The sequence below is a fragment of the Rana temporaria genome, chromosome 1 (assembly GCF_905171775.1).
Source record: "Rana temporaria chromosome 1, aRanTem1.1, whole genome shotgun sequence".
Classification (NCBI taxonomy): domain Eukaryota; kingdom Metazoa; phylum Chordata; class Amphibia; order Anura; family Ranidae; genus Rana; species Rana temporaria.
In genome coordinates this window covers 88,839,900-88,858,514 of record NC_053489.1, presented here as the reverse complement: position 1 = coordinate 88,858,514, position 18,615 = coordinate 88,839,900, and the positions used below count along the sequence as shown (strand labels likewise).

Below are 18,615 nucleotides of genomic sequence, written 5' to 3'. Positions count from 1 at the left end.
TCTAAATAAATCTGGGGCTGTTCATACACCCTCTATATAGGATGCTGTGAGAACATCATAAGGCAGGCCCATGCCTAGAACAGCAGGGTCATGGGGACCTCCCTACGTACATTGTACAACCAGTTATTCAACTGTTTTACTTATTATGCCTTGTTTTCTCACCCTGGAAAAGAGTTGGTTAATCCAGCAGTAGTACTGGAGGAGGTGGGGAAGGGAAGCAAGATTCTCCAGGAATATACAGCATCCTCCTTTACTTAATGTGGAATATACTGTATCCAGGCACTAAAAGATTTTTAATTGACTTTAATATTCAAAGCAAATACACCCATCCATCTATGTCTCCATACTTTCTTTGTTAAGGAATCGGTTTGAAAAAATTTGCATTTCTGCCTGTGGCCATCTTGTGTAAGGGCAGATGATTCATGTGGCATTTACTTCCTGGCATCCATCTGCCCTGAGCTCAGGCATACAGGCAGGAGGGTGGGTGTGCATAACTGAGAAAACCCCTTCTCCCCTCCTGAAGAATCATAGGATGTATGCAGGTGTCAAGTACTGGAGAAAAAAGTGTGAGAACTCCCACCCAAGATCCACTCATATGCATAATTACTAAACCGCATGTTTTTTTTTCGATCCACTGTTCCTTTGTTACTGGCCACTTCCTGTATATGGATTTATCGGGTAGTGTGCGAGTATTCTGTCACTTCCTCGATGCCGCAAGCTCCCAGGAGACATTGCAGCATCGAGGAAGTGACGGAAAAACCCACACACTAACCGATGAATCCATATACAGGAAGCGGCCAGTAACATAAAGGATTACTAATGTTCGCCTGCCCCTGACAGTGACTCGAGCAAGTAAAGGATTGGCTCGGGCGGCTCGGCTGCTCTAGATCTGCAAAGGGAACCGAGTTCCTGCTGTGAAAAAAGTGCAGGAACTCTGTTCCCACGCGTTCCCGCAGGACTTGAGCCCTGGATGTATCACATAATTTGCCTAGGACTGGAAACCAGGAAGTAACTTAAGAAATGTAAAAAAAAAGTTTTAGCCTGGGTTCACGTCTAATACTGACAGCAGGGGTCCGGTGCGTCCCTTATCTCCATATTGGACCCTGCATTTTTGCCTGATTTTGGACCTGAAAGAGAGCCAAAGACGCACAGGGACCCCCTTGTACAATTCACTCTGCAGCCGCCACTGAGATGTGTGAACCGGCTCCATTGAAAGCCGGTCGCAATCTCCTGACATGCGAATTGGATGCAGGAAACATCCAATTCGCACTAGTGTGAACCCAGCCTCAAACAAGTAAATCTGATATACATTCCTGTCTGTTTATTAATTCTAGCAGCATGAGGATTAAAAATAGCCGATTGAGAGAGTGAAGTTCTGCTTTTATGCTCTTTTTTGGACTTGGTTTTACTAAATCCAGGAGCCTGTATTCACTATATCTGGTCTCCCACAGTGCACAGAACATGGAAATGCAATTATTTTAGTAAATATAAACTGCTAAATACCCTTTCTCATCAGCAGTATATAGTCTTGTGACTTCTCAGTGTCCGGCTGAGCACTGGTTGAAGCTTGTAAGAAGAATTTTCATTCTCCTCCGTCTGTCCTATGAGGCTGCATGACCCCTGGCCCTCTGTCTAGACAGTGCTGATTGGCCCTGTGCTGGTCACATGCACACTCCCCCAAAAAAAAAATCTCCTCTAGCAATACACACTAAACTGAGCATGTGCAGAGTGCCTCCTAGGGCTCTGTTCTTTCAGCAAATAGATTGGGGACAGTAAAAGAAGGGGAGGATCAGAGATCAAGCAGCCTTTTAACACAATGTGGAGGATTAACCCCTTAGGTTCCACAGTGAGTATAACAAGCATGCTTTACTGCATATACAGACTGATTTTACTGTTGTGGGTTTAGTAACACTTTAAGCTAGCATAGTTACTACTTTGTAAAGAAAGCGAACAATGTACCGCCTGCTGGAACTCATAGTTACATTATCTAATTTGAGATGTAAAGGGTGGAACTAGTGTGAAAGGGTCTAGAACATTCACATGTGACCATGACTGTTGATCTCTAAATAGACCCATTTCTTAGAAGACTTTATATAAAAGATCTTTGAATTCTTAAAGTGGGCAGAGGGGTTTTGGAACTTTTTATAGCTAGCATTATTCTTGTAAAAGATCTGTGTAATTTCTCTTTTCTATAAACCACAGAGATGTTATTGTGCTGCTATGAACCCTTTTGTGACACCCACACTGCATCAGTAAACCAGAAAAATAAATCTCTTTGTTAACTTTAATAATTTTTGTGTTTCCACAGGCTGAAGAATTTGCCCTTTAGCTTCACAAGACTGCAGCAGCTCACTGCTATGTGGTTGTCAGATAATCAGGTGGGGTGACACTTTCCTTGGGAGTAACCGCTGTCTTTTCCTTGTGAAATATAGCCTGCTGTAGATGAGATTTGACTTTCAGTAAAAGAGAGCTGCAACGCATGTATGTAGGAATCTGTTGTGTGAAATTGTTGCTGCATTAGTTCAAAAATGAGCCTGATGTATACAGTATCTTTTAAAAGGTCACAACGTTTGTTCAGAAACGTGTAAAGAGTCTTACAGAATTTTGGATCAGCTCACTTCTGTTTCATAGAGACGTGCTACAACGGCATCTCCAAATTTTCTAAACAAAGGGCCAGTTTACTGCCCTTCAGACTGTGGCCAGTGGGAGTAGAAAATGTCTCAGCCTCAGTGGAAGTAAACAATGTTACCATTGGTGTCAGTGGGAGGAATAGTGCCCCATCGGTGGGGTCAAAGGAAGGAATAGTGCCTATCCTTGATGTCAATGGGAGAAATAACTCTCCAAGTGCCGGATAAAGGCGAACAAAGGGCCACTGGCCTATAACATAGCCCATATTTGTAACTGCAGGAAAACCACATTGTAAATATGTATTTTTTTATGGTGTCTCAGTACTTCTAATAATTATACATACATGGGCACAGTTGGACCTGCTGTAGGTGCATAAACTTTGGTGCTAAAAGCAAAACCCACTGCTGGATGCTTACCAAGAAAAAAATTGGAAACGTTTCTTACTTTTCTTAGCCTTTAATGTAGGTTTTGGTAAGAAAACTAATAGTAATCCAAAAATCTAAATATAGGAAAGCAATACAATTAAAAGATAAAGATAGTCTGAGCTATTAACACATATATTGTGAATGTTACGGTTGTTGAACTAACCAAAATGTTCCAGCTGAGCATTGTATGGATTTAATAGCATAGTTACATTGATCCAGCTTGGACCAATGTAAGTATGTACACGCCATACATGTAGACACTGGAAATCACTGTAATAGTCTCTGCTACTGCAATGATCGCTGCTGTCTTCCAGATCCCGAACTTGATGTCATCACCCTATCTCCGCACCCCATCCAAATAGAGAACACCTTGCCTTCATTGATTAAAATGCACAGCATTCTGTGAATGGCGCCCGTGCTGAGCAGTCAACCCCCTGTAGTTACTATAAAGCAGGGCAGCCACTTGTCATAGGACCTGGAAGACAGAGGCGATCCCTGTAGTAGCAGAGACTACTAAAGTGATTTCAATCTTCCATAGGAATTCCACTGTGTGCATATTGCATATGTATACTTACGTCCAACATAGATTAATGTAATCATGATATACAATCCATACCTGGAATTCAGCTTTAATATTTACGGTTAGGTGCGTAGTTTACCATGTAGGTTTAAGGGTCCATTTATGAAAACTGGAGAATAAAATGGGGGTCAGTCAGATTTTTTATTTATGTAAATTGAGGCATAAGTTTGATTGCTTACTGTGGGAAACGGTACAACTTTTGTTTCACTGCACTTTTTTTATTTTAGATTGTGAACAAGATCTGAACAGCTCTGCTATTAGAAACTGTATAATGTTTGGACTATAGCTCTTTTCAAGCTATATTGCTTTTCACTACAGGAACCTGTACTGCTGGTTTTTGTATTCAGACAGTCATAGCATCCCTGGCTACCTGAGTACCCCAACAGTAACAATATCTGATAGGATGCAGTCACTGTTTGGCCTATAATTTTTACACCTGCTTCAGTCAACAGAGCCAATCATGCAGTTGATTCAGCAGGTATAATAGGCCATATTTCCAGTAATGTATGTATAGCTTTAATGTATTTTTGTCCAGTCTATTTTTTTTTTTATTGGAGATTTTTCATTGTTTGAGCCTTTTGTTGCACCAGTTTATTGGAACACTTCTGAAATTGTAAACATGTAATACTACTTCTCATTCATTAAATATGTTTATTTGCAGTCCAAGCCCCTTATTCCACTGCAGAAGGAGACTGATCCAGATTCTCAGAAAACTGTTCTAACTAACTATATGTTCCCTCAACAACCACGAACAGATGATGGTAAGAACAATGGGTGTGGGCCTCTTAACATATATGGAGCACCACAGTGTCTACTACGCTTTCATTGAGTAGCATTCGATAGATGCTAAAGAGTAAAATAGGTTAAGGTTACTTGCATATCTAAGGCTAGGTTCACACTGCTGCCATACGATTTTGATCCGACTTTCAGTGCGATGTATTCCTACTTGGATGTAACTTTTATAAGTTTTGTATATTCTATGGGGCCAAAAGCACTGGAATCGCACCAAAGTTGTACTGGAACCTTTTCCAAAATCGCTGCATGTGGCGTGGTATCGATGTGAATGAACATCATTGAAAGTAATGTGATTTCCTTTGTCATGCGATTCTATCTAACTCAATTCACATCTAAATTTGCCCTAGTGTGAATAATACCTGATGGACTTCACTTGTACTCTGCACTTGAATTCCCAGGTTATGGTTAAAGCGGTTGTAAAAGTACATGTTTTTTCCCCTTAATGCATTGTATGCATTAAGGTGAAAAAACATCCGATGATTAGCATCCCCCCAGCCCCCCTGTTTACTTACCTGAGCCCTGAAAATTCCTGCGTCACGAACGCGCTCGATCGTTGCCCGGGCTTCTCGGCTCTTCATTGGATAGATTGATAGCAGCGCAGCCATTGGCTCATGCTGCTGTCAATCAAATCCAATGGCGCGTCGGGGGCGGAGCCGATTCATTCACTCAGCGGCTATGGCCACGACTGTATCACACGGGAGTGCGTCCGCAAGCTAACCCCCTCGGGAAAGAGCTTCCCAGAGGGGGTTAGCTCTTGCAGGGAGGAGCCGCGAGAGCCGCCATGGGACCCTAGAAGTGGTCTATCACTTTAAGGCAATTATAAGTGACTGCATTATGGGATGTGTAACAAAAAAGTAGGAAGAGTCTTGATTGTAGAAGTAGAATGAAGACTAAAAGATGAGTGGGAATTATGTAATTTCAATGATTGTGGTCCCACAAGATGCAAGAACGTTACTCAGCCCACCAAAAATTGTGTTTGCATATAGAAGCTCATAGTATGCCACTGAACAGAGTTTTGAGCAAAAACATGTTACATTTTAATTATTGGGGGGGGGGGGGAAATTAGGTTGTCTTGTTCTTAGTATGGGTATTATCTGCTCTGACTGCCCGCAATGTACTGTGGACAGGCGGGCCGTGCAAAGTGAGGTACTGGTATGTCGCTGCTTGCTTCTGGGTTTAGGTCGTGCGCATTCATGCCCCCCTGCCAAGACTCAATGTGGTTGTACACAGCAGAAGTCTGTCAGCAAGGAACTTGCTGATCAGCTGTGTCCAATCACAGCCGAGAGTCCTGTGTTGGCAATCATTACAGGGCCCTGTACAGAGGGAACGATCTCTCTCCGCAAAGCAGGGATAAGAAACAAGGAGATATGTTGGTTCAAGCAACACTATTACACACACTACACATTGTTAGGCACACATTTACATTTTTGATAACCCTAGATGTTAACCCCTTCCCAGCAAGTGTCATTAGTACAGGTCTGGTCATGAAGGGGGTAAAGCCTTCCTTGAGCTCAAGTGGTTATACTTGTTCCATTTTGCTTTGTTCTGAGATAACAATCAACTGCATTTGTTTTCCCGGTCACTGCAGCCTGGTATGCTAGATGTTTACAATGCAGATTAATCATTATCTACCAGCTGGACAAGGAAGACTAAATGCCAGGCTATTTTTTATCTCTCTTTTGATTTCTGATCAGAACAGGTGCAGTGATCTCAAAGGTCCTACATAGTTAGGCTAGGTCTACACATGCAGGAGTGTTTGCCACCCCTCTAAAAAGTGACCTGTGGTAGATTGAATTGCAGAAGCATTTGGAAGACAGCGAGGGGTCAATATTTCGCCACCTCACCACCTGTTTTAACCCTGTAAATACTGCACCACAACACTGCAACCATGTGCATTACACATGGTTGCAGGGCAGTTGTGGTGCAGCCCCGATCACTTGAATGGGCCACATTCAGTAGTGGGACTGCCTATGGAAAGTGAAAGAGGGATAATTTTTGCTATGGCCACAGATCAAAGCATTGTGGCCATGACACATAACCACCCCCACCCAGATGCATTTCTACCCTAAGTGGGAGCTAAGGCTTTTTCTTACCAGAGGATTCAAATTTGTGGCACTTTATCATTGCAGTGGCACTTGGCATGTACTGAGACAAAAGTGTCATTGTGGGGCAATCTGCCGAAACGAATTATGTGCCATCTACTAGTCTCTTGCTGCCTTCTCTTCTGGTAAACCTTTAGGCCCCTTTCACATGTCCGTTCCGCTCATCCGTTATTACAAGTCCGTTAACGGACTTGTAATACATCCCTATGGGATCGCGTCCGTTAGCGGATGGAGCATCCGCTAACGTCCGCGTCCGTCGGGATCCGGTTTTCGGACGGAAGAAAACCCTATTTTTCTTCCGTCCGGCGGAACGGAACGGATGCAGATGGACAGACGGTCCGTCTGCATCCGGTTCCCCATAGGGCAGAGCGGAGCTGAGACAGGGCGGTCCCTGCACTGTGTGCGGGGACCTCCCTATCCGCCGACAGCTCAGCGGGGATCCCCGCTGAGCCGACGGAGACACACGGAGCGGACCCAGAAACGGTCCGCTCCGTGTGAAAGAGCCCTTAAAGAACTGATCTAATTTATTTGGTGCTCTGGCAGCTCCCTCTGACCTCCAGATAACTGTAAGACAGGAGAGGTAAGAAACCAGTGAGGGCTGCAGAGGCACAAGGAATCAACACTCCTGGAGGTGTCAGTTTCTCATTGGACTTTGGGGGATGAGAACTCCTGAACAGAGTCATGTTCAGTAGGGTGGGCAATGTGAAAGGTGAGTTTTTATGGTAATTTTTTGTCTACATTGTCTGCAGTCGCATCACTTACCTGTAATGAAGTTCAACATAATGCAGGAGGGTGGATTTTGTAGAATTCTTCTGTGCTGGGATGCCCGGACCTCCTTCTGGTGCTGAACATGTAGCATTGAGAGAGTAAATGGCCTGGGTTTTCTGTGAGCTTCAACTAAAAAGAGGTAATGGAGGACCTGTCCCCTCCTCCTCTCATCCATTGAGAAAAGCCAGTGAATAGGAAAGCATTAGGTGAATGACAAGATTCTCACCCCCATTCAGAGATAGGGTTACATACAATCAGTATGTAATCAGTGCATAGGCCTTTCTCAGTGAATGAAGGGGTGGGTCCCTGTCGGATCTTTTTCGCTGCAGCTCACAGAAGACTCAGTGCTATTCCCTTAGTGGCAAAGGTTCAACAACAGGAAGAGAACCTGTCATCACTGCACAGAAGATTTCTACAGGATCCAGCTGCATGACAGACTTGGAACATGTGTCATTACAGGTATGTGATGTCTCCTGCCGTAGGAGTAAAAAATATTTTTTTGATGTGTCAGTAACTCAAAGTAAAAGTGTCAGCTAGACTTAGTCAACTTTTTTCATAAGGAGAGATCAGCAATGGCAGTCTTCATGTTTCTTTTTTTCCTTTAGCTGACACAACTGTAACATTTATTTAAAGCAGAGCAAGACATGTTAAAGTAGTTTGCTGGTCAATTTAGTTTTAGGGTTAGCTACACTAAAGGCCTAATTGCTTACTTGAAGAAAAAATTAACCACATCAGCCCATCTGCCTATGTGTCTTAAATCTTCTATGATTAGTAGTCCTGCCATTGGTCCTAGATTCTGTTTTGAGGGAGATTAATGCTCTTTGTATTTGTTTTGGCAGTTATCTTCTCCTCTGACAATGAGAGTTTCAACCCCTCTTTGTGGGAAGAACAGCGGAAGCAGAGGGCTCAGGTTGCCTTTGAGTGTGACGAAGACAAGGATGAGAGAGAAGTTCCAGCAAGGGTCTGTATTTGCCACAAGAAATAGTTTAGTTTTGGAGGAATGAATGTAAGATTATTATATACTTTTGTGTTAAAGTGGATGTAAACCTCACATATACTCGGTGAAGTGAACAGCCTCAGATGATGCACAGAAATGAAACAAATCTCACTACATAAGTTTTACATACATATCGGCTGTCTTTATCTTTATATACTGTTTAGAAAGTGCACATCGTGTTAGATTTTCTCTTCCTGGTTAGCACTGCAGTAAAGCCTGGGCATACTGCCAATACAGCTGATTGGAGGAAAGGCACATACCCCTCTCCTTTTTTCAGCTCTGTTTGTTGAATCATTCAGGACTTTGCTAAACTATTTATAGCATCCTCCCCAACACGAAACTCAGGCTGCTTTTATCATATGTGACTCCTTGTCAGGAGTTATAAAGCAGATAAGAGAATAACGGAGCAAAAGACAGCTACGGGAAATAGTGCTTTAAAAGAGAGCGATAAGAAAACACTGCAGATATATGTGCCCAGCTCAAATTTCATGACTCTGGTTTACATCCACTTTAAGAAGTATTACTATTTATCAATTGAGTAAGCTAAGACAGTTTTGCACTGCTTGCTTAAATTGCCTACATGTAAACCAAATGGTTGTATTTGATTCCTGTGTTCTTTTTGAAAAGAATGGGAACATTTTATAACCCCTGCTGCATTTTTTTGTTGCTACTATTGTTTGTTGATTTTCCCTTAAATCTGTCTGGTTTGCCACAGGCACCTGAACAGTATGTGAGGGACATCTGCCCAGTGGAAAAAGGCAGCTTAACATCCTATCATCATCATCCACCGTGTTTTCTACTTGCTTAAGGCGGAGTACCACTGAAAAAAAAAGAAATTAAAGTCAGCAGCTACAAAAAGTGTAGCTGCTGACTTTTAATAATCAGACACACTCCTGTCCCACGGTCCAGCAATGCGAGCGTATGAAGCCCCACTCCTCTCCATTGGTCTCAGCCAATGGCTGGGAGCGCTGACCGGTGTGTTTGGGGGGGCAGGGGTTGTGAGCGTCCCCCTGTCAGAACACAATAGCTCAGCAGGGGATATTGCTCTACTAACATCACATTTTTAAGCCTGGTACACACTAGCAGTTTTTTTTTTTCTTTGTTCAACTCAGCGGGCTGAGCGAAAAAGCTCAAGAGGAGCCGCTGTACCAATGATCCAATGTTAGTACATCTATCTCCCCTAGTGAGATTTTGTGTTCTGACAGGGGGACAGCCCCCCCACCAGAACACGCCAGTCGCATGCTAATCAGCAGACCTCTATTTCTATTGAACAGGGCGTTATCACCCGATATTTGGCCTGCCTGTACGGGGGTTTAGTACAGCGGCTCCTCTCAAATGCTTTTTTTTTTTTTTTTTCATTCAGCCCACTGGGTTAAACAATAAAAACTGCTAGTATGTACCAGGTTTTACAGTGCATCTTGAAAGTATTCACAACGCTTCACTTTTTCCCCATTTTGTTATGTTACAGCTTTATTTTATAATGGATTAAATTCATTATTTTCTTCAAAATTCTACAAACAATACCCCATGATAACCACGTGAGAAAAGTTTGTTTGAAATCTTTTCAAATTGATAAAAAAAAAAAAAATCCCATGTACGTAAGTATTTACAGCCTTTGCTCAATACTTTGTTGAAGCACCTTTGGCACCAATTACAGCCTCAAGCCTTTTTGAGTGTGATGCTACAAGCTTGGCACACCTATTTTTGGCCAGTTTCTCCCATTTTTGTTTGCAGGACCTCTCAAGCTCCATCAGGTTGGATGGGGAGTGTCGGTGCACAACCATCTTTATATCTCTCCAGAGATGTTCAATTGGCTTTAAGTCTGGGCTCTGGCTGGACCACTCAAGGACATTCACAGAGTTGTCCTGTAGCCACTCCTTTGTTATCTTGGCTGTGTGCTTAGGGTCGTTGTCCTGTTGTTTCTCATGGTCTTCAGGTGCCATTTAGAAAACTCCAAGCAGACTGTCATATGCCTTTTACTGAGGAGTGGCTTCCGTCTGGCCACTGTACCATACAGACCTGATTGGTGGAGTGCTGCAGAGATGGTTGTTCTTCTGGAAGGTTCTCCTCTCTCCACAGAGAAACGCTGGAGCTCTGTCAGAGTGACCATCAGGTTCTTGGTCACCTCCCTAAGGCCCTTTTCCCCCAAGCGCTCAGTTTGGCTGGGTGGCCCACTCTCTGAAGAGTCCTGGTAGTTCCAAACTTCCATTTATGGATGATGGAGGCCACTGTGCTCATTGGGCCCTTCAATGCTGAAGAAATGTTTCTGTACGTTCCCCAGATCTGTGCCTCGATACAATCCTGTCTCGGAGGTCTACAGACATTTCTTTGGACTTCATTGCATGGTTTGTGTTCTGACATGCATTGTTAACTGTGGGACCTTTGGGACCTTATATAGACAGGTGTGTGCCTTTCCAAATCCTGTCCAATCAACATGATTTACCACAGGTGGACTCCAATAAAGTTGTAGAAACATCTCAAGGATGATCACTGGAAACAGGATTACAACTAAACTACATTTTGAGGGTCGTGACAAAGGCTGTGTATACTTATGTACATGTTGTGTGTTTTTATATATATATATATATATATATATATATATATATATATATATATATATATATATATATATATATTTGCAAAGATTTCAAACAAACTTTCTTTCACTTTGTCATTATGGGGTATTGTTTGTAGAATTTAGAGGAAAATAATTTTAATCCAACATATCGTGGAATAAGTGGATGCGCTGTAGGTAGTGGCGTTGCGGGGTAAAAAAAAAAGTGCAAGCAGGTGGTAGATTTTTTTATTTTCAGGTCCTCCTTTTCAGTTTGTACTGGTGTGTCAGTCTTTAAGTGAGCAAAGCTCCTTTAGCATAATATATGCTACAAAACATTGTGATAGTTTCTTCATTTCAATTGTATGATATTCTGTACTCCAGGAAGGAAACTTGAAGAGGTATCCAACCCCATACCCAGATGAGTTGAAGAACATGGTTAAAACGGTTCAGACTATTGTACACCGGTTGAAAGAAGAAGAGAAGGGTGAGGGGGCCAACAAAGAGCCAAAGAATGAAGTTCAACCTCTCCTGAAGGAAACAGCAGTGAAGGTAAGACATTTATTCTAAATAATATTGCATCTCATGACTACATTTAGTAACTCTCATAGAAGTTGGCCAATTCTTTGCTTTCTGTGTATTGATGGGTCATAAGGTACAGTAAAAAGTATACAAATCATACTGCACTTTAGAGCCATTTTGCTCTCGGTATACCGGTGTGGTATCCTTTTTTTTTTTTCTTTTGAACTATTCCCCAATTTAAATTGGAAAAGCAAATGACTTGATTAAGAGACAATTGAAGTGAAACCATCTTCCTCATATGAGGTATGTTGTGACTTCAATGTGCTTGCTTAACACACCCTATTAGTGACTTGGGCTAGCATGCTTATTGTAACTCTCTTACAAAAAAGGAACAAAGGAGGTATAGGCAAACTTGTGAAAAGAAGTATAAAGCTCCACCTGCTGCTTGGATTTAAGACACTATTAGATTTTCTGCAGACTTTTGTCTTTAGATTTGCCAAAACCACGTAGTGGTAATGCCCGGTACACACGATCCGATTATCAGACGAATGATCGTCCTTTTTTTTTTTGTATGCTAATCTCTCGTCGAATCTGATGAGTTTACTAAAGTCACGAAAATTCTCGTACGGCAGAATAAAAAATCAGAAGTGATGTCATGTGTTGTAATGCATTTGTATTGCATTTTTGAACGACAGCTGTACTGATTAAACGAAAATCGTACGATCTGGCATCGTACGAAAAAAAATTCCGTGCATGTCCGATAGAATAAAATCGGATGAACTGTCCTGATCGGCTCTCGGAAGCTCTGTACTAACGATCTGATTATCGTTTAGAAAGCGCCATTTTTCGTACGATTTTCAGATCGTGTGTAGGGGGCTTAAGGGCCTGCCTGATTGCATAGAAATTTCAACTCTTAAGGTTTGACCTCATATTATATGGTTTTGACAAATCTGAAGACAAAAATCTGCAGAAAATCTATTAGTGGTTATGGGGTCTAAGAATGCATAATATGCAGCATTTCACAATTTTCTCACTGCAAAAAAAATTCGTAATGTAACCTTTTTTGATTTTTCTTTATTACTGACCCTAAAAAACATTTACCGTATTTATCGGCGTATACCGCGCACCTTTTTCCCCCGAAAATAGGGGGGAAATCCCGGGTGCGCGCTATACGCCGATAGCATACCTCGGAGGAGAAGGAGGGGGACGAGCGCCCGCGGGAAATCACCAAACTGTCATCTCTTCTCGGCTCTCGCGTCTCACACGCACAGTCCCGCCTCCGCCACCAGCATTGGACCAGTGTTCTGTCTGTCACTGAAGATGGTCCAATGCCGATGGCGGAGGCGGGACTGTGCGTGTGTGACGTAGAGCCGAGTGGAGATGACGGCTCTGTGATTTCCCGCGGTGATTTCCGGCGGGCGCTCGTCCTCCTCCTTCGCCTCCGAGGTACTGTATGCTGCATAGTTTTAAATAGCATAGATTTAAATAGGAGGAAGACCGCACACGCACAGGTGCACTGAAGCATTGAGCTAGCAGAGTGGATTTAAGTAACAGCCTGATGTACAAATTCAGTCAGACCCAGCTGGAAGTGGTGAACTGTGGGAGACATCTCACTTGGTGTTAGTGGTTTTTGCCTCTTTCATTTTCATTTTGTAAGTGTGGTTTTAACATTTAATAAAGGGATTATTCCTTTTTATAAGGAGAGCACTATCTTTTGTTCTTTGTATCCTTTTATATGGCTGGATATATCATTTTGGAACTGACCAGTTGAGAGGCAAGAGCCTGTAATCTGCTTTGTAGCTGATCCCAAAAGGTTCACAAAAAATTAGTTTTTCCTGAAAATTCCCTCTTAAAATTGGGGTGCGCGTTATACGCCGGTGCGCGTTATACGCCGATAAATACGGTACATTATGTAGAAAAAAATACAATTCCGTTAACAATATTTACTCCAGATGTATTCCTTTTTTGAGATCATCTGTGGAGTATTGCAGAGTAGTGTTGCTCAGTAGTTGAACTGAGGTGGAAAATATTTTATTAGTGTTTCAGAAAATCAAGTTAAGCATAATGTCTGTTGTCCCATAAACACAACCCTGATTCTAATGTAATTTGCCTTTGTAATAGCTTTTATTTTACCCATGCTTAATTTTATTTGTGTCTAGACGCTGGAGTCTGCTCCAACTAAGCCTGAGGATGAAGAAAAGGAAAGGCTCCTTGTCGGGAACTGCATGCAGAAAGCAAGTGATCCAGAAACTCAAAAAAGCATTGAAAATTCACAGCCGAATAACCTTGTTAAAAATGTCTGGAATGCAAAAACTATTGTCAACCATGATGAGACACTTGAGGTATGGCTTTATGTCCTCAGAAAGCATTGTCTTGTTGATCTTATAGCCCTCAGTAGTTTAACATAGTCTAAATTACTTAGAATTTTTGTTTATGAATGTCTCTACAATGGATGTCTCTTACCACCCAGAGCATATAGCATTTGTGCTACACAGGAAGAGCGACTCATCCTATATGTATGAGAAATGGCAGTAAAAAGGGGAAGGCTTTTGTCTTTGGAGCCTAAAAAGTTCAGTGGAAAACATGGTCTAGGTTTACAGTAACGGGAAAACGCGGAGAAAGAAAAAAGTCTTGGCAATTGTGGTACCGTAACTTTATCATTTTGCAGGATTGGCATGGCGGTAACTGCAAACTTGTAAAGGTTATATGTAAAATAACTGACGTAAGTCAGCAACAGCAGTTATACAGCTACAGTGACTATTCACAGCTTTATTGTACATGCAGGCATCATGTTCGTAAATCCAAGATCTGTTTTTCAGTTTTTTTTTTTTTTTTTTAAGTGGAAGATGAGGCTAATGCTAACTATTCCTAAAACTGTGCCTTCCCCCTCCTCCTTCCCTTCCTGCATACCCTGTATAAAAAAGATCTGTGAATTTGCCTATTTTTATCCAGCTCCAATCCAGTCACATGGTCATACAGCTCCGGCTCTCCTGTGTCAGTGAGCAGCTCCTGCAGGAGAGAGCAAGGAATGCCGACAATGGCTGGGCCATGGAGCCTATGGGTGACATCACATCTCCAGGAACTGTTGAGCCCTCCCTAAGACCCCTTTCACACTGGGGCGGGGGTGGCTGCTAGCAGTGTGAAAGGGGTCTTAGACAGGAGATCCAGAGGTGCTTGGAACCAGGAAAGTATACAGATCTTTTTTTATGCAGGTTTAGAAACGGTTAGATATAGCCTTTACTTCCACTTTAGGAGAATAATTTTTTTGTGATGATCTTAATAATATCTGTCTAACAAGGTAATTATATGCAATGCCGCTATTGTAGTTATGCATTTTGTGGAAAACGAACCTTTATTCTCGAGTTCCAGCATGCTCCCAGCATGTGAAGCCCACTAATGTATTCTTCTGGGATAAGGTGGTGCTGGTTCCCCAGCATGCACCTCCCGATCTCACGTATTCGCATAAAGCACAAGGCGTGGAGCACAGATTGTTTATCGGGTTGCCGTCACAACGGCACTTATCACCGCCTTGCATCGCATCGCGTCATTTCCTATTTGGAAATAACACAATGCCAACAGACGCGATACCCACTCACTACTGGGAATGAGGACACACATCTCCCAGGCATGATAAAATATAAAATTTGTATAAATACACTTATTTTTTTCTTAAGAGATTTTAAGACTAGTACAAAATCGCTCAAGGGGCCAGCAGGCTACAAAAGAAAACACATTATTTCTCTTTCGTTCATAGACGGACACAGCCTTCATTGACCTTAGGGTTATGCTTCTTCCTACCAGGAGATTTAGGCAGAATTCTACAGCACTTAAGGTGTTAAAAACTTTTCTTCATGCTGCTCCTCCCAGGGGGCGTGGCTCCCCCAGGCATAACCCACACCCTGCTTTAGCAGCCTCAGTTTGTTTTCTGCCTAACGACAGGAGGTCAAGGCTATCTCTGGAGTTCCTGGACTCTGGAGTTTTTTTCTGGCGATTTTTCTCGCTTTTTTTTATTATTTTGTTCCTGCATTTTTTAATCCTGCGATTCTTCTATCAACAGCCGACTGGGTGACAGGCTGGGTCCTCGACTCTTGTAGTCCCCCCATGTTCGGCCTTCGAGCGTGTGCCGGCCCTCAGCTCAGCTTTGGGACGTCCACGACAGGCCCCATTGCTCCAGGGGCGGCCGGGGAACTTTGGTTCTAGGGCACACATATGACCGGTCTCTATGGCTTTGTCACAGTGTGTCTGGCCGACAGCCATGCCGTTTACGGACGTTGGTTCTGTCTGGGATACCTCCAGCCGGGTAGTCGCAGGACAGGTAAGTAGTGGCCCCTTACTCAGGTAAGTGGTCTGGCTGGTGGTTTCCCTGGGGAGGTCGACTGAGGGTCCGCCCTGCTTTCCTCTCTCCCCTTCCTCTCCCTCCTTCCCCTGACTGGGTAGTGGCTGTGAAGGGGGGCCTCCTGGGTTTTCTTTGTTACCACCGGGGCCCGTGTGTTGTTAGGGGGACTGTGTTGTTACTCTGGGGGGTGCTGCTGTGTGCTGCTGTGTTCTATGAGGTAATTTTTACCTCAGACAGCGGCCGTCTTGGAAATCTCCTTGGTAACGCTGTGATTCTTTTCTGAGGTAACAGACAAAGCAGTCAGTGCTGCTGTGTTCTATGAGGTAATTTTTACCTCAGACAGCGGCCGTCTTGGAAATCTCCTTGGTAACGCTGTGATTCTTTTCTGAGGTAACAAAGCAGTCAGTGCTGCTGTGTTCTATGAGGTAATTTTTACCTCAGACAGCGGCCGTCTTGGAAATCTCCTTGGTAACGATGTGATTCTTCCCTGAGATGACTCGGCACAGCCTCTGGTCAGTTTTAGTGCTGTGAATCTTCCATGAGGTGAATACACATCACAGTCAGCACATCAGAGCACACCTGAGGTTTTTCAGCTCCCTCTGCAGCTGGGTGGGGTGGTGAATACCGGGGGCCCCCCATGCTCTGCAATAGCAGCAAGGAGGTGACCAGTGGGTTTTTTTTTGTCCTGCCTTGCAGGGTGGGTGACTCAGCGCTGACACTATGGAACTCAAGCTATGCCTGAGTTAACCCTTAACGCCCCTCCCCCTGCCACATCTGTTATGTTGGCTGTCCTGGGTTTCTTGCCAGGTTTGAAGCAGCTAGTGCCCGGATGGGGGGTAAAAAAGCGCCCCCTCCCTGAAGCCTGCTTCTGGGGATGACACAGAATCGCTGTTTTTTTCTGGTTCTGTTATGTCAGAGGCTGCGGGTTTTAACCCTTATGGATAGTGAGGATGACTCTGCTGCAGTCAGTTGCTGGCAAGAATTTGTTGGAGCTCTTGTTTCTGCGGTGCGTGAGGCTCTAAAAATTGAGGATGTGGCGGAGACACCTCCGTGTCGGTACCAGCAGACTACCACGCATCGCTGAAGTGTTTCCTTGTGTTCCTTATTTGGACTATATGTTATACAAGGAATGGGATGCACCGCAAAAAGTTTGTCAAAAAACTTTGCAACCCGTTACCCCCTTGAGGGGGGCTTTAAAAAAAAAAAAAGTAGGTCTCTCCTCCGCCAGTGGACCCCCCTGTGTCCAGACTGCGCAAGGCCACCACATTGCCTGTGGAAGGGGCTCCTGCATTTCAGGATCCCGCTGATAGGAGAGTGGAGGCCGTGGCCCGCTCCCTATTCACGGTGGTGGGTTCGGCGGTGAGGCCGGCTCTGGCCGGGGCCCTGGCAGGCCCCGACTAAAAGGGCGAAGCTCCTGCTGCAGGAGCTGGAAGAAGGACCTCTAAGGTGGCCTTGGTGATCACCGTTAAGGGTGAACGGTCCTTTTGGGTCTTCCCTGACTGGCATCATTGAGGATGCCACAGGTGGTAAGCGCATGCTGTTCCCACGGTTTGGGAAGGGCTAGGGACCTCGCCCTGTGCAAGGACCCTCCTTGCCTACCTCCGAGCGTTTTTTTCGCTCGCCCTGTGCGGTGGGGGTAGGTCTACATGGTGCTTGAATCCCCGCTGCGGGGTAGCAGCGCACCGGATACCGCATGCCTAACAAGTCTGCGGACATACCTGCTTCCGCCTGAAGGTCTGCTCCCGCCCGTGTCTCGGGTGGGAGACTGGCTTCGCATTGCGAAGTGTTTTCCTTGGGGTACAAGATTGAGTTTCTCTCTTGTCTGCCAAACAGGTTTTTTCCCTCCGGCTTCTGGCCTCCTCCGGTTCGCCGGTTGACTCCGTCAGGGGCTGTCCAGGATCTTCTGGTCAGGGGAGTGATTGTGCCAGTTCCCTCGTTGGAACGGTCTCGGGGTTTTACTCCATTCTGTTTGTGTCCCCATGGAGGATGGGGCCCGGTCGACCCTGGGCCTCAAGTCCCTCGTTTTGTTTTGTCAGGTTTTTCTGGCATCCTTGGATGTCATGAACGTGTACCTGCATATCCTCAAACCACCAGAGATTCTGTGCTTTGCGGTCGGGGGGGACCATTTTCAATGGTGTCCTTCCCATTCGGCGGGTTTTCGCCAAGGTGCTCGTACCGATACTGGCCCGGCTGTGACAGCGGGGGTTTGTTATCATGGGATGTCTGGACGACATTCTCCTACGAGCTTCTTCGAGCTCTGCATTGGTGGAGCCGTGTCTATCACGTGTCAGGCTCTCCGAGTGTTCGGCTGGTTTCTGGATTGTCCTGAAATCAGGGTTGATTCCGTCTCAGGGATACCCGAGACTGGTCCTGGATTCCTCCGGGGCGGGAGTGTTTTTCTCCTAGCGGAAAAACTTCAGACTCTGCTATCTGCTGTGCAGCAGTTGCCGACCCAGAAGCGGTCATCTCTGCGATTCTGCAGGAAGGTTCTGGGTCAGTTGGTAGCCTCTTTCGAGGCGGTTCCGTATGCCCAATTCCACGCCAGGGTACTACGGAGGGAACTGCTGTCACGATGGGACTAGCTTCCGTCATCTCTGGATTACCAGATTCAGTTGAGTCATCTGATCATGTCTCCCCTGGTATGGTGGCTGGCGTTTCCGGTGCTTCGGGCCGCAAAGTCATTTTTCTGCAGGCCACTGGACAGTGGTCACGACGGATGCCAGCCTCTCCGGTTGGGGAGGGGCGCTTGGGGCACCCAGTCAGCCCAGGGGCACTGGACTCAGGTGGAGTCCTGCCTACTGATCAACGTTCTGGAGCTCCGAGCAATCAAGCTTTGCCTTACCAGGTGGTCCCTGGATCTACAGGGCCGACCGGTCAGGATCCTGTCCGATAACACCACGTCCGTGGC

The 18,615-nt window shown here is 44.6% G+C and overlaps 1 protein-coding gene across 4 annotated transcripts in view; it reads left to right on the top strand.

Annotated features, from left to right (window-relative positions):
* The window catches only part of ERBIN (erbb2 interacting protein), a 321,390-nt gene that overhangs the window by 265,443 nt on the left and 37,332 nt on the right, over positions 1-18,615 (top strand). For all 4 annotated transcript variants that reach the window (XM_040340100.1, XM_040340071.1, XM_040340090.1 and 1 more), the window contains 5 exons: positions 2,309-2,378; positions 4,295-4,394; positions 8,138-8,259; positions 11,234-11,401; positions 13,531-13,713. In XM_040340100.1, coding sequence (XP_040196034.1) covers positions 2,309-2,378; positions 4,295-4,394; positions 8,138-8,259; positions 11,234-11,401; positions 13,531-13,713 — 643 coding nt within the window. The remainder of the gene's footprint in view (positions 1-2,308; positions 2,379-4,294; positions 4,395-8,137; positions 8,260-11,233; positions 11,402-13,530; positions 13,714-18,615) is intronic.